At 39.3% G+C, this 15,565-nt stretch overlaps 1 protein-coding gene and 1 long non-coding RNA gene across 2 annotated transcripts; one reads left to right on the top strand and one right to left on the bottom strand.

The window, feature by feature from the left end:
- The first annotated feature begins 11,461 nt into the window (after positions 1-11,461).
- Positions 11,462-13,362, top strand: LOC122031704. Its single transcript, XR_006125838.1, has 2 exons — positions 11,462-11,600; positions 12,783-13,362. It is a non-coding gene; the product is annotated as an uncharacterized LOC122031704 (long non-coding RNA).
- Positions 11,475-15,515, bottom strand: LOC122031703. Its single transcript, XM_042590796.1, has 2 exons — positions 14,783-15,515; positions 11,475-12,146 (listed from the first exon to the last, which is right to left on the bottom strand). Exon 1 carries the CDS (start codon positions 15,449-15,451, stop codon positions 14,819-14,821), a length of 633 nt encoding a protein of 210 aa, XP_042446730.1. The 5' UTR covers positions 15,452-15,515; the 3' UTR covers positions 11,475-12,146; positions 14,783-14,818.
- Between the last annotated feature and the right edge of the window lie 50 nt (positions 15,516-15,565).

The following is a 15,565-nucleotide window of genomic DNA, read 5'->3' as shown; positions in this document are numbered from 1 at the left end:
GCAATATAATATTCATAGAAAGAAGTTAAAGATAGATCTACCTTTTAAGGCTCGATTGTAATACAATCTCGAGCAAAATGCCCCTTCTTGTCACAGTTGAAGCAAGTCAACTTGCTCTTAGGTATTTGTCCATATTTCTTTCCTTTTTTCTTGATTTGGTTTTTAACAGCAACGACACTAGCCTCCTTTCCTTTTCCATGTCCTTTCTTAAATTATTTTTTCTTATTCTTGGAACCAGAACCTTCAGCTACAAAAGCTTAACTAGAAATCCTTGCGGATTCAATCCTCTCCGCCTCAAGTTCAACATGGCGTGAGACATCAGTGAACGTCTTAATACTCTCACTGTGGGTAAGGTTCTGTTTCATCGTTTCCCAAGAATCAGGAAGGGAACAGATTACTGCTTGAACCTGTTGTTCATCAGTCAACGCATGACCAGCACTCGTAAGCTCTCGAATCATATTACATATGTCCCTAAGATGTTGGGTCATGGTAACATTCGAGCGTTTTTTGCAGCTATCAAGCTTAATTGTTAGGTGACGGAGTTTACTGAGACTTACTCCACTGTACTTTTCTCTAAGGGCTACCCAGACATGATGAGCCGATGGTAATGGCTCATACTCAAATACCAAGTCATCCACCATTGAACTAATCAATATTCCCTTAGCAATGGAGTCTTTCCTTTTCCATTCCTTATAGGCATCAAGGTCACGTCTGTGCTTTACTGTAGAACCATCAGCCAGTTCCTCCATGAATTGATTTACAGCTTCTAGAGCTTCTTGTTCCTCAAGAACGTATTGTATCTTGAGGTGCCAGATTTTGTAATTATCTCCATATAATTTCTCACTCTTATTGAGTTCAGCTATGATGTTTTTAGTTACCATGATCTACATAAATAAACACATTATTTATTATTTCAGTATAATTCATATGCATGCAATTGATTATTAACTTACTATAAATTAGAATTGGTTTACAAAATCAAGTGATAACTATGTTTCCACTCATTATTTATATATTCCAATCTAATCAAAATTGATCAATTATATTACACACATTTCATCAAATGAACTAATCATTTTTCATATGAACTAATCATATGGATATATGAACTAATCATATTCACATGAACTAATCATATTCACATGAACTAATCATGAGCAAGTTAGTTAACACATAACATAACTGTTTTTATAACATAACTCTATTCGCACATAACGACAGAAATTATTACACGACTTAAATTAAATGGGCTAATAATGTTCGTACATAACGACAGTAAACAGAACACTAATAAATTAGATAGGCCAACACCATTCCCACTATGACAAATACTAGTGCAGCGGTTAACATTATCCCTATCAACCTGAACTCTTCTGGACTCTTTTGAGATAATCTCAAATGGGACAACTTCAGGATTTTTTATCGGATCCATTTTTGGATCTTCCTCAAACATTTTCAAGTCTTTTTCAGATTCTTCAGGATCCTCTTCACCCATATGGTGAAGTAGTTTCTCACGCAGTTCTGAATATGTGATGCGTCCTTCATGACGTCTCTATACATAGTCTGCTATCACTCTAGGATACTCTGACAATGAATGTATCAAAGCTCAGATCCTATAATTGTCCAGGACTAGAAACTCTTATTGTTCAAGTTTCCAAAATAGTCCATCAAGCAGTCTAACATGTCCGTCAACTCCATAATCAAAGTTATACTCTATCTCCTGAATCTCCTCCCTGAGCTAGTTTCGCTGCACTTCGCGACGAGTTAATGTGATAATCGTCTGTGTCATCTGAAAAATTAAATTTAAACAAGTCAGTACAAAACTGACTAACCAGTACAAAGCCAGTTTAATTCAATTTATACATGCATAAAATCATCATCATAAATCAAGAAAAATAAATTTTCTCGATTTTCAAGAGTTTAAGTCAACTGACCCATTAGATCGGTTGATTAGGAATCCAGATTCTAAGCTTAGTCCATTGTCCTTGTTTTAACTGATCTAATTGGATAGGGATTTCTGACCTATGTTCTGTTAATGTTTTAATCAAAGCCCATATAAGTCAATCTCAGACTTATTGATCAAACTCAAATCCTTTTGATTAATCCAATGTCCATTGATTAAGTCTGATCCATTAGAACAAATTTATTTTTTTTTTATCAAATCTGACATAATAGAACTAATCTGGTCATATTTGATCATACCAACTTATGTAATCATAATCACCCTAATTAATTCAATAATAAATCGAATTGGTTAAACCAACAAATGATTTGAACTAGATCTAGGTATAATTGAATCAAACTGGTCTGCTTAAATCGACTAATGATTTAAACCAGACCTGAATTTCATTGGACAAATTGGTCTAATTTAATTTTTAATTAATTGAACCCTAAATTTAATCAAATATGTATTTATTAATTAATAATATATTTCTATATGTATTTAATTAATTAATAAATATATTTAATTAAATTTTAATTAAACATACAAACACTGTTTGTTTTTACACGTTTTGAGAAAAGTTTGTTCTTTTCTTTTTTTTTTTTTATTTAATAAAATGAAACTTTTTCTCAACAAAACAGTATTTGACAGTTCATCCACTTTTAATCGATTACTATCAATTAAAAAATCTATTTAATCGATTACATACTAACATCAATTAAAAATTCTATTTAATCGATTACAGTACTTGAATCGATTATACCAATCGACTACACAAATTTATTGTGCTTCGTCAGTTTAATCGATTACATAAACTTTAAATCGATTAAGATTTATTTTAATTGATTAGTTTAATCGATTAAACTTCTTCTTCTCTTCTCTGTCGCGCCCGCGACACTCTCTTCTTCTGCTGCGACGAATGCGGTTGCCGTGATTATCGATTGTCACCCTCTCGACATGGTCATCGGCACTTTCCAGCCACGGAAGCCGATAGCTAGCAACCTCTCAGGGCTTGACAACGGTAGCAAATTGTAACCCAGTCGCGATCTTGCATAGCGAAGGTAGCAGAGACATTTTTCAGACGAAGAGACAAGTTTCATGCATTAGGCATCGGTCTGATACCATTATTGCCTCTAATAGAATGAAACAAAACAGGAAATAAAACTGTAAACACTCACAGTGATCTCCCGAGAAGAAATCGAAGAAGATGCCAACGAAGAGACTGCTGCTGTCGTCGAGAAAATCACCGTTTGGAACCTCCTCAGATTTTTCACGAACCAAATCCCGACTACAGGACGTTCTCTTTTGCCCACCGTCGTACTCACCCTTTTCCCCCGATTGCTCTTGGACGCCAGTATAAATAGGAAGCAAACATCGATTACAAACCGATGCTTTGATGACATTCATTGGAGGAAGATGAAGGTGAATGAGCACTCCATCTTTCTAACGTTGCAACTGATGCAACGTCCTACACCTCAAGTTGTTGGTAATTTGGTGCACCATTTAGAATCTTTTAATATTGCCATGAAGGAATTTAGTAGAGATCAAAACCTCACACGCCAACAGATTGAAGAAACTCAGATTATTGTCACCACTCCAGAGAAATGGGATATTGTTACACGAAAATCTGGAGATAGAGCCTATACACAGCTTGTAAAGCTACTTATAATCGATGAGATTCATCTTCTGCATGATAATTGAGGGCATGTTCTTGAAAGTATGTTTTGTTTTCTAATCTAAAGGAGGCTAATACAAACACCTCGTTGTGTGCTTCTTTGACTACTTTCTTAGCTGGAAGATGTCATTTCTTTAACTTTGTGTTGATATGGAAGAATCAATGGAATTCTTATTCTTTTATATTAGCTTATTTGCCTCCTTTACTGTTTCCTTGACAATAACCTCTCAGGGAACTTTCCAGCCACGAAAGCCGATAGCCAACAACCTCTCAAGGCTCGACAGCGGTAGCAAATTGCGATCCAGTTGCGATCTTGCATAGCGACGACAACAGAGACATTTTTTAGATGAAGAGATAAGTTTCATGCATTAGGTATTGCTCTGATACCATTATTGCCTCTAATAGCATGAAACAAATAGGAAATAAAATTGTAAACACTCACAGTGATCTCCCGGGAAGAAATCGAAGAAGATGCCGATGAAGACACTGTTGTTGTTGCCGAGAAGATCACCATTTGGAACCTCCTCAGATTTTTCACGAATCAAATCCCGACCACAGGACGTTCTCTTTTACCCACCGTCACATTGATCACCGTCGCACTCACCCTTTTCCCCCGATTGCTCTTGGACGACAGTATAAATAGGAAGCAAGCATCGATTACGAACCGATGCTTTGATGACATTCATTGGAGGAAGATGAAGGTCCTAACGTTGCAACTGAGGCAACGTCCTACACCTCAAGTTGTTGGTAATTTGTCGCACCATTTAGAATCTTTTAATATTGTCATGAAGGAATTTAGTAGAGATCAAAACCTCACACGCCAAAAGATTGAAGAAACTCAGATTATTGTCACCACTCCAGAGAATGGGATATTGTTACAAGAAAATCTGGAGATAGAACCTATACACAGCTTGTAAAACTACTTATAATCGATGAGATTCATCTTCTGCATGATAATTGAGGTCCTGTTCTAGAAAGTATGTTTTGTTTTCTAATCTAAAGGAAGCTAAGACAAACACCTCCTTGTGTGCTTCTTTGACTACTTTCTCAACTGGAAGATGTCATTTCTTTAACTTTGTGTCGATATGGAAGAATCAATGGAATTCTTATTCGTTTATATCAGATTATTTGCTTACTTTTCTGTTTCTTTGTTAATATTTCCTAGTTTTGTTTTTTGTATCTGCCATCTATGAAATACATTCTTGGAGATTTACATTCAAGCAATTTTGTGTCCCTAGTGTAGTTTCACGTTTCTGCATGGCTAACATCTTTTGTTTTCAATATTGACGGTGTTTACCGAATCTTTTTTTCATATTTCATTGTGTATGTTCTTATCTTTGTTTTCTTGTTCTGTTTACTACAGGTTCGAGGAGGATACATACCTTAAACCCCTGATGAAAGGTCTCCTGGATATATTGGCCTCGGCTACAGAGTTTGCACGGATTCCTGTTCGACCTAGCGAGGAAGAACCGATTAGAAAGTCGATCAACCATCGGAGGTTTTCCTTTGAAAATCCTAAATGCACCGATCCTCATGTTAAAGCAAATGAACTACTACATGCTCGCTTCTCCAGACAGCCGCAGGGAACCTTGTGGCTGACCAGCAAGAAGTTCTTCCTGCTTATTGAATGTTATATCGAGTAATAGATGACTAAACCTTGCCCTTTCCGCAATGGGGTTGAGTCAAATTGTCACTCAAGGGATGTGGAACTGGGATTCCGCACTTTTACAAATTCTTCATTTCACTAAGCCTACAAAGGAAGGTTGTTTAGTCTGATTCCAACTGAGAACGTCGATAATGAGTCACCAATGAGTATGCATTGATGTTGATTGGATTGTCGAGTGTCAAGCAACGATGGGGATTTATAGAGGGGACTGTCGAGGTATGAGGAGAGAAGGTTAGAATGACGACCGTGGGTTTCCAGCACATCTACTCTAATGCCTAAGTTTTTGGTGGGGGTGGAGGAAGGAGAACGAAGAACAGTAGTTAGGGTTTAAATGTGTGTGCGCGATCGTATGTACAGATGTATGCATACTTTGTGTTGATACAGTCTGACCTGGCTGTTGTTTTGATGTTGACACCGATTTAAGTTTGTATCAGATATTAATCAAACTCAGACTGACTACTGATCGAGGTTGATCCGTTGGGAGGGAAAGTCCTGGTGAGTGAAGCCAGGCAAGGGAAATCCAGATGGGTCAAGGTTGACCAGACATCTGGTGAAAAGTCCAAGCAGGGAGCTTGGCATGGGAAAAGTCCAAGAATGGAGACTTGGCACGGAGTGGTCAGAGAGGGCTCGGTAGCTCGTTCTCTGGACCGGACGAAGTCGGAGAGGGCTCGGTAGCTCGTTCTCCGGACTAGGTCAGAGAGGGCTCGGTAGCTCGTTCTCAAGACCAATCCTAATATCACATGGGCGTTGGATCGGTCAACAGACCGATCCAGTGGGATTTTGATTGCCTGATCGGTGCACAGACCGATCTGGTGAAACTATGTTTGCTGATCGGTCTGTAGACCGATCAGGAAACACTCAGTAGCCTACTGAGTGTAATCTGATCGGTCTGTAGACCGATCAGGAGATGATGTCGCGAGAAGGAAAAAGGCAGTGGATCGGTCCGTGGACCGATCCATATGAACCCTGATCGGTCTGTTGGACCGATCAGGTCATATCCTGATCGGTCTTGAGACCGATCAGGTGACGATCTCAGGAGTGCAAGGAACCGCACTCATTAATCCCTGATCGGTCTGCAGACCGATCAGGCCATACCCTGATCGGTCCTCACGACCGATCAGACATCAATCCAAAGGTGTGGATCGGTCCGCTGACCGATCCACCACACTGTCTGCACACACTGTCAGTTTCTGCTGATTTCTGATTCGTTTCTGATGCATCTGATCTAACATCTGCTTGTGAGCTTTTTGAGTAACAGGTTGCAGGTACCATGGTGATGCTTGAATTCAAATCAATGACTATCAAAGGAATAAAACAAAATGGTTTTTCCCCTGGTTATCGCTGCAAATTGTGCAAAAGAAGCGTCAACGTTCACTGGGTTGTTCAGTTGGCTCACTGGCTGCAATCAGCTTGACTCTTCCTTATTGGTTCGAGCTCAGAGACACCAGTGAAGACCAAGGATGGTATTGGTGTGAGCTCAGATAATCAGATGAGGAAGAAGCGTGATTGGCGACGCCTGGTTCGGCGACAGTGATACGCTACTGGTTGACGTGATTCGATGCAGTGGTTTGGCTCTGGCTGAAGACAGCAAGAGAGCAGAGAAATAAGAAGGAGGTAGAAGAGAGGTTTGAAAAGAATTCTTTTCTTTGGTAGCAAACTCTCTGTCGACGTTCAAGCAAGGGTGTTCTGTGAAGCTCTTGGCTGTGAATCTACTTCTTCTTCACTCTCTGCATTCATTGTGGCTGTAAGTTGATTGTGCATTCATTGTAGCCACAAAATTCTGTAAGTCTAAGTCTTGTGCTTCATTCTAAATCTGTTTTGAGACTTTGTGGGAGGTTTCTCCACCGAGAAGGAGAAATACTTAGCCGGAATCTGTCCGGGGGTTGATCTACCGAAAGATCAAGGGATCGTCCACCTTACGGACACGCCGAGGAGTAGGGGCAAGTTATCCCCGAACCTCGTACATCATTGTGTTAGTGGTGGTGTGTTTTCTTCTTTGCATAAGTGTTTGTTTTGATTATTTCCGCTGTGCTAACAAATCTCTGTGTAGAAATTTTGTTTTTGTTTTTAAGAGGCTATTCACCCCCCCCCCCCCCTCTAGCCATCTAAGATCCCAACACTTTGGTCCGTGGGGGCAAAATTTTTTTAATAGTACAAAGGAGTGAGATGTGAGTCGGGGTGTCCGAACGGCAGGGCAGATCGAAGGTGAGCTATGCGCTCAATCGGCAGGGTTGAGTGGAGAGCTGGGGTCGAAGAGGACTTTAGAGACACGACCTAGACCGATGGCTCAGAGGTCAGAGGGCTCCGAGAGGTGAAGCATGACATCGTGGTGTACAGCAGTGAGGGTGAAGGTCGCGTCAAGGCCAAAATTTGGCGGAGCAAGAAGGAAGGCAAGCAGCGATGGCAGCAAACGAGTGCCAAGAAGGGGCGGTAGCAGAAGAGAGATGGAGTTTCGACAGAGGTGCAACATTGGTTCGAGGGTGACAACGGAGGTGAGGAGGTGCTCCACTGAGGCGATAAGGCTACGAGGGAAGTCGACGGTGTCGTGACGAAGGAGCAGATGGTGGTGTACGTGAGAAGGCGTGTGTAGAATGAGGAAGGAGAGTTGAAGGGAGGTGATCTCCAAGCCTCCCTCCTCTCCTCTCCTTTTCCTCTTTTTGACAAACAAAATGTTGTTCCCTAGCGGCCGCGCGGGGGGGGGGGTTAATTGTCCTACACAAAAATATATCTTTTTTTATTTTATAGTTTGATTAAGACAAACACTTGTACACAAGAAATAAGAAACTAATTAATTAAAGAGAGAGGTATAGAAATATTTACTTAGTTTGTAATCAGAGGGTTGTTAATCCAAGGCAATTAAAGCTCATTAAAAATCTTCTTTGGGCGGAGTATCCTCTTACAAAGTTGACAGCTCAAAAACAAATAGTAGAACAAAAAGAAAATCGTTTACAAGTGTTGTTTTGAACTACTGAGATCAAGGCTGTATTTATAGCCTTGATCCGGACGGCTGGAAGGGTTCTGGACGCCTGGGCATGGATAAAACTTTATTCACGTCACAACGGATCGCATCACAACGGGTCTGGGTAAACTCTCTGCTCTGGGCGCCTGGACCCTTATAAATCTTATCTGCGTCGCCGAGCAGGTCGAGGCGCCCCCGGGCTATCCCAGGGGTCTAGGCAACTAGATTGTAGTCAATTTCGAGTTGACTTTCAATCTGGGTCTTCCGTTCCAGCTCCACTCGCTTGAGTGATTTCAGTCATCTAGAATTGGGCTACCCAAACCCATCTTCTGGCCTTCTCAAGCAGTTTTCCACTCTGGCTTCTCGTCCCTCGAAAACACCGCACGCTCCTTTCTCATCCGCCAATGTACTCTTCTGCAGCACCTCACCCCTCGGATGCACTGAATCTGTCGACTCATTCCCGTGTCGTTTTTCTTGCTAGTTGCATCTTTCGCTCGAGTACTTGTTCTCCTAAGTTCCTACACACTTAGACACAAGATATCAAACCACAATAGGACCTAACTTGACTTGGTTGATCACATCAAAACTACCATGGGGTACTAATACAAAACCCAAAAAGAGGAAAGTGATAAAAAAAAAACCCAAAAGAACCCTTCCACGTGGACTTCCCATTTACTCCATATCATAAGCTTCTTCTTCAAGTCTAGTCGAAGGAGACGTAAATTTAACTAACTGTTGTGTTATGGTAGGATGGGTAAAAGAATCATTGAACCTATCGTGAGACCTAATAGCTAGCACAAGGCTGGGTCTCTGATCCTGTAGTAAGGCTGTCTTTTGACTAAGGTGTTGGGAAGAGAATCTCCCTGCCTGTTGTAAGGCGAATCACTAGCACAGGGTTAGGGGTTCCGAGTCTGTTGTAAGGTTGTCTTCCGACTTAGGAGTCGGGGAAAGAAATTCCATGTCTGTCGTAAGACGAATCGCTAGCACGGACTAGGGGCTTTGCGCTTGTTGTATGGTGAATCACTAGCACGGGTTAGGGCCTTTGAGCGAGCCTGTCTTAAGGCAAATCTAAGCTTGTCATACGGCGGAGCAGCTTCCAACTAAGGAGTCGGGGAAGAAGTCGTGGAGCTTGTCGTAAGACTAAATCGCTTCCTACTAAGAAGTCGGGGAAGATTTGTTGGGCTTGTCGTAAGGCAATCAGAGCATGTCGTAATGTGGAGCCAGGAGAAAGCAGGATGACATCTCATCGTGTTCAATTTGCAACTTTCAACTGTTCGCTTACCTCTCCCTTTACCCTTCTTAACGTACAAAACTCTAAAAGGGGAAAGTAACAAAAACTCAAAAGATCCCTTGTCCACATGGACTTCCCATTTATCATGGTCAATAAAAGATTTGAGCCTTTCTAAGTCTACAAATGAAAGGAAAAAAACAAAGGTGATTTAGCTCAACCCCAAACGCTCCTCATTGCTAACCTCACACCAAGATGAAAGGAAAAAAACAAAGGTGATTTAGCTCAACCCCAAACGCTCCTCGTTGCTAACCTCACACCAAGATGAAAGGAGGTAAATTATATTTTCCAAGCCTACAAAAATTTAGTAAAAGATGATTATACTCATCCTAGGTATTCCTCACAGTTCATCTCCAAATTAAATCAAGAGAGATAAATCACGAGCCAGTCTATAGCCAATTACTACATTAACTAGGGGAAGAGGAATCCCCCTCCCCCAAACTTTCTAAGCCTACAAAGATTATAGTTGTGTTTCAAAACCTAACTAATATGGCAAATTGGTAGTGTATATATTATCCGTAGGGAGGTGGCATTTACCCCTCCCTTTCTCTAGTTAGTTTAGAATTAGTTGCTCTTTGAATGCTATCAGCATACGACTTGTGGATATTTAGGATATCTCCAATAGTTAAATCTCTCCATAATTTTTTTTTTTGTAGTTTATAATATGTCACATCAAGAGTAAAATTTTTTACTATTCTCTCCATAATTAAAAAGTCTCCCTACAATTTTTTGTTTAGATCCCACATTATAAATCATATATCTTTATTTATCATTTTTTTAATATCTATATATAATTTTTACTTAATATTTTAATTAGTTCTGATTTTTAATTATTTTTTATAATTAATAATTAATAATTTAATTTATAATTTAATTTAATTTATAATTTTTATTTAATATTTAATTAATTTATGAATTTTAATTTAATTATAGTCATTTGTATTTTTCTAACTTATCAAATATATTTATTTTAAAAAAATAGTATAACTTTGATCATTAAATAAAATATTTTAAATGTTTAAAAAGTTAAATATACAATATTATTTTTTCCAATGATTAATAGTTCCATTGTTTAAAAGAAAAAAAAAATTAAAAAATTAAATATGTTTTTAAATTAAAAATCTTAAAGTTTAACTCTATACTCATTAATTTTTTTTTATTGAGCTTTTTAAAGTTTATAAACCTTTCAAAAAACTTACATCGGAGACACTCAGATCGATCCTTTTATTGTCTTTCGCTGACTCTTCGAACATCTCTCACGTCAAAGGGGTTATCCATACTTTATTTAAGTGAATCTTGAGATCAACGATAAAGTATTAAGATAATTTAAAATACTCTTTAAAATTTAATAAAATTTTCAAAGAACACATTGTAAGATTTTATTAGCATTACGATATGGTTTTTTTTTTATTTTATTGATTTTTTCAGAAACATATATTATAAGGGTAAAATTGACTTTTCCTTTTCACTTTTCTCGAAATTTCTGCAATTTTGCTTTTCGCTCACGTGAACAGCTTTGCCAATTATTGTCAAATAAAATATATTTCGAGGGTCAAAATAAAAACTTTGGCCATTTTGGATAAACCGCTCCAACAATCACATATTAAAATAATATCATAAAAAACAATTATTATATACCATGAAATTATTAAGTTTAATAAAAATTATTATTACAATAAAAATATTTAATAAATTAATATATATATATATAAATAATAAATTATAAAATAGAAAAATAAAATATTTTAAGAAATGGTTTTTTTATGGTAGAAAATGATGTGTATTAGTTGGAGTTGAAAAAAATACCTGAGGCTAAAATGGCATCGTTGAAAATGCACCAAAATAGACTTTATGGTGGAGAGGGTCTAATTTACCATATTTACCCCCTCCGCCCTAATAAATAATATTTGGTTGCTCCTCTCGATTCTTCTCGAGGAACGTACTAATCCTCCTCCTGCTCTTTGGTCCGAGCCCGTCGCCGATCTGGCAATCGCCTCGACGCCGGCGGGCGGCGTGCCGTCGCCTTATCCACCTCCCTCCTCTCCGCATCGGATCTCTCATCTTCCACAGGTAGGTTACAAATTCCCCTTGCTGCAATCTCTCTTTCGCTTTCAATCTTCTCGCCCCTTTGCCACATGGTTGAGCTCGCGGCTCCTTCCGATCTGAGATTCCCACGCTTTGTGATTGTTCTCGATGCTCGCCCTCCTGATCGAATAGTTTCCTTTTGGATTTTGCTTTCCGTGTTCGATTCTTTGCGGAGCGAGGACAGATCTGACAGATTTTCTGTTTTTTGATAGTGCCGAAATTGGACCTCGAATGATGGGGTTTCAACATTTCTGTCGGTGTTGCGTTACCGCTTGCCCTACCGATCGAAAAGTTTCCTTTGGATTTTGCTTTTCGTGTTCGATTCTTGCTGAGCGGCAGATCTTGACGGTTTTTCAATTTTATTAATACCGAAATTGGGGGTAAAGGTGCCACCTTTTCCGCTTTACCTGGGGAGTCTGGAGACTTTTCTCTTCCAACAGATCTTCCCTAATAACCAAATTTCTCTATGGACATTTAACAGAACATTAAGAGACATTTGCTGCATTCATGGTGGTGTTCATCTTGAGTTATCTAGAGAAAATTATCTCCACATTAATATCTAAAAATCTCCCAGCCAATCTACTTTAATTGTAATTCATTAGCATTTACACAAACAAATCTAAGTTCCGGAAAGGGATCATGTCAGTTTAGATCCATTTAATTACTAGTAAATATGGTTCGGATGTAGTGCATATCCATGTCTGATTACTACTACTCACTCTTTTTCTCTTGCTTATAGATCAACATAATGTCATGCATGGTCTAAGATGCTAAAATGACTGGCCAATCTGTAGAAATCCTTACGAAGTTCTAACTTTAATGTAAAATAGAACATAGAGGTTCTATCCTTTTTCACAGCACATGAGGGTTCCTACTATACTGTTGAATATAAACTAGTTCAAATTTCATGCTTTCTTTGGCTCTAAACCTGTCCTGTAGCTGGTAAGTAGCTATTTTAATATTCACTGAAACTGCCTGTAAAGTAACTGATCGATAGTTTTAGCTTCACAGGATCCTTGATCTTCTTGTTTTTTTATCCTTTTCTTGGCACATTAAGTTTCCTTTTATACTGTTCTATATAAATTGGATCAAGTTTGCATGTTTTCTTCTGCTTCTAAACCTGTTCAGTACACTAGCTTTAGTGACTCTCCTCCTGTGTTTGTCCAGGGTATCAATTAGTTTGCTGAAAATCCAAACAGAATGGTGCATGATACCTTATCGTCGCCTCATAGGCGGGCTCAAAACACTTTCTTTTCGTCCTCTCCATCTAAGAAACAGATGTTGGGTCCCAGTGAGCTGGGGTCTTGGTCTACCCTTCTCGAGCGACACAGGTTCCTCCTGACGATGCTCGCTTTGTTGGCATTCTTATGCACCATCTACCTCTACTTTGCGATCACATTGGGCACTACCAGCTCCTGTTCGACCATGTCGGGCGCTGAGAAGGATCTCTGCGAAGCTAAGGCTTTGCACAAAGGGAAACTAAAATTCTTCTGACCGCAGATTGCGTCTGTATTACTAGTTCATGGAGACGAACCAAGAAACTTGGTCCGAGTTCCTTGACTCTTAACATCATTGAGATACAATGATACAAGCTTAACAGAGATAATGTCGCTTATTGAGATGCCATTTGTGCCCTATTGAAGCGTATGTATCGTTTTGTTCTATACTTGTAACTATTCGATGCCTTGAGCTGTGGAGCAGAAAATAAATCTACTAATGAAACCTGTCGCATAAAGTTCTCATTCTCCTTCACTTGTTGCCATACTAGTTATCATAATTGTTTAAAAAAAAAAAAAACCCCCCCCAATGCATGAAGTTCTCGTTATGTCGAATCCCGAGGAATTCGGAAGGATCTTTTGTACGCAGTCTTATCTTTTTTTTTGCAAGAGATTATTTTCAGAATTCGAACCTGTGACCTTTCGATCACAAAATAACGATTTTATCGTTACGTCAAGCCTCTCCTTCAAAATTGAGATACATTGACTGTTGAAAAACTAAATTGGGATGCATTCGATCTCGAGCTTAGAAACACTCTTGAAAATCTTCTAGCTTGGTCACAATCTACTTTGCAGTTATTTCCGCACAGCCCAAAACGACTGCATGATATGCTAATAAGCATGAGTCATGTGTATCGTCTGAGTTGTAAGTTAATCGAGCATAAGGTTATGGTCGATTGAATCGCAAGGTAAATGGTTGAGCTTCACTCAGATTAAATCACACTCCGCAAAAGGATTATGATCGCTTGTGAATAATTTCGCGGATGAGAGCCATAGCCCTGACTAATTTGAAAACTATGGCTATCAAGTTCATTATTCTCAATCAAATTTGCACCCTAAATCATACTACATGATATTTCGGTAGTGCATGTTATCAATGTCTTACTTATACCCAACACACAAAAACCTAAGTAAACTGTAAACTCAAGATTAGACTCTATTTACTTGCAGAGGGAATCAGAGTCGAGCACAACTGAACTTGATTATGTTCGAGCTTGTTATCTTATTGTGCATGTTCAAGCTTGTTTATTAAAAGGTTTCTCGAGCTCCAGCCAAGCTCAACTAGTAACATGATTTAGTTAAATTATGAGTATTCAAGTTATTTTCCTACTAATGGGATAAAGTCTGGCTATTGTTGTTGTTATTGTATGAGTATTCGAGTTATTTAATTAATGTGTTATTTCTGACACTAAACTAACAAAAACTAGAGTTGTGTGTCAATCTTGTCACAAACATTATCTTCATTTACAACCCTAAATCCCTAAATCCTACTTGCTCTAGCCTTGTGTTTCTTTGGTCAACAATGAATGGTGATCTAATTTATCAAGCTAGATTTGAAAATAGAGATCAAACTTTTATCAAATTAAGAACCAAAAATCAAAATAAAGTTGTGTTGCAATCTTGTCACAAACATTATCTTCATTTACAACCCTAAAACCCTAAATCCTACTTGCTCTAGCCTGGTGTCTCTCTAGTCAACAATGAATGGTGATCTAATTTTTCAACCTAGATCATAGCAAGACTTGAAAGTAGAGATCAAATTTTTTTATCAAACTAAGAACCAAAAATCATGCAAGCATGCTCTGTGTTGGCACTAGATTCTGAACAGACAAAATTGAATAATTGATAGTGGTGCAAAAAAATTCTTATCATTCAATGCAAAAAGACTACCTTAGTTTCCTGAATAAGATCAGCAATGAAGCTTCTTCATAAAGCTTTTTCTCTCTTCTTCCTTTTCTTCTTGTGATGATCTTTCTGATCCTCCAGCTCCATCAATTCTGCTCCAGAAAAAGAGTGCTGTGTCGGATTTCGGTGTAGAATCACTTCATCTACCTCTGGCTTCATCTTCTTCCTCCTTCCATTTCCATCTTCCTGTGACTCAACACCATCACTGCTATGCAAAAGCTTCCCCTCCTTTACAGCAAGACGGTTCCTTTCCTCCATGAAGCCCTTCCCACTATGCTGTTTCTTCTTCTCGCCATGACTACCAAATCCATTTCCATCTTCTTCCACAAAATTCGCGTCCTTACCATGGACTCCGACTCCACGGGTAGCTTTTTTGCCGATTTGCGGGTCTTCTCTGCTCCTTTTTCTGCTCTTCCACGTCTCCACCTCCTTCCTGCTGTTCTCGGACACATACAGCTCGGGGTGCTTCCGGGCGGCTCGGTTTGCGCGGTGGAAGATGACGAGCTCGTCGAAGGCGGCGGAGGCGTGGCGAACGAAGGCAGCGACGTCCGGGCGCGCGTCGGTCTGGCCAGCGGTAAAGCGAGCAAGGACGGCGGCCGCCTTCGACAGGGATATAGGTCTCGACGAAGCCACCGATCCCGTCACCGCCCTCATCGCCTTCCTAACTGGGAAGCAGGAGGGAGATTCCCGACTCTGGTTATTAGGGTTCGAAAGACTCCGCTTTTGAAGACCTGCGCAGCCAAGATCTACGTCCGTTTCGCCTTAATA

This window comes from Zingiber officinale, chromosome 11A (genome assembly GCF_018446385.1).
Source record: "Zingiber officinale cultivar Zhangliang chromosome 11A, Zo_v1.1, whole genome shotgun sequence".
In the NCBI taxonomy this organism is placed as follows: domain Eukaryota; kingdom Viridiplantae; phylum Streptophyta; class Magnoliopsida; order Zingiberales; family Zingiberaceae; genus Zingiber; species Zingiber officinale.
Note: the sequence above shows the minus strand (reverse complement) of the source record. Positions and strands in the feature narration are given on the sequence as shown.

Coding starts and splice junctions, on each gene's coding strand:
- LOC122031703 (XM_042590796.1), bottom strand. CDS start 15,451: ATGAGGGCGGTGACGGGATCGGTGGCTTCGTCGAGACCTATATCCCTG.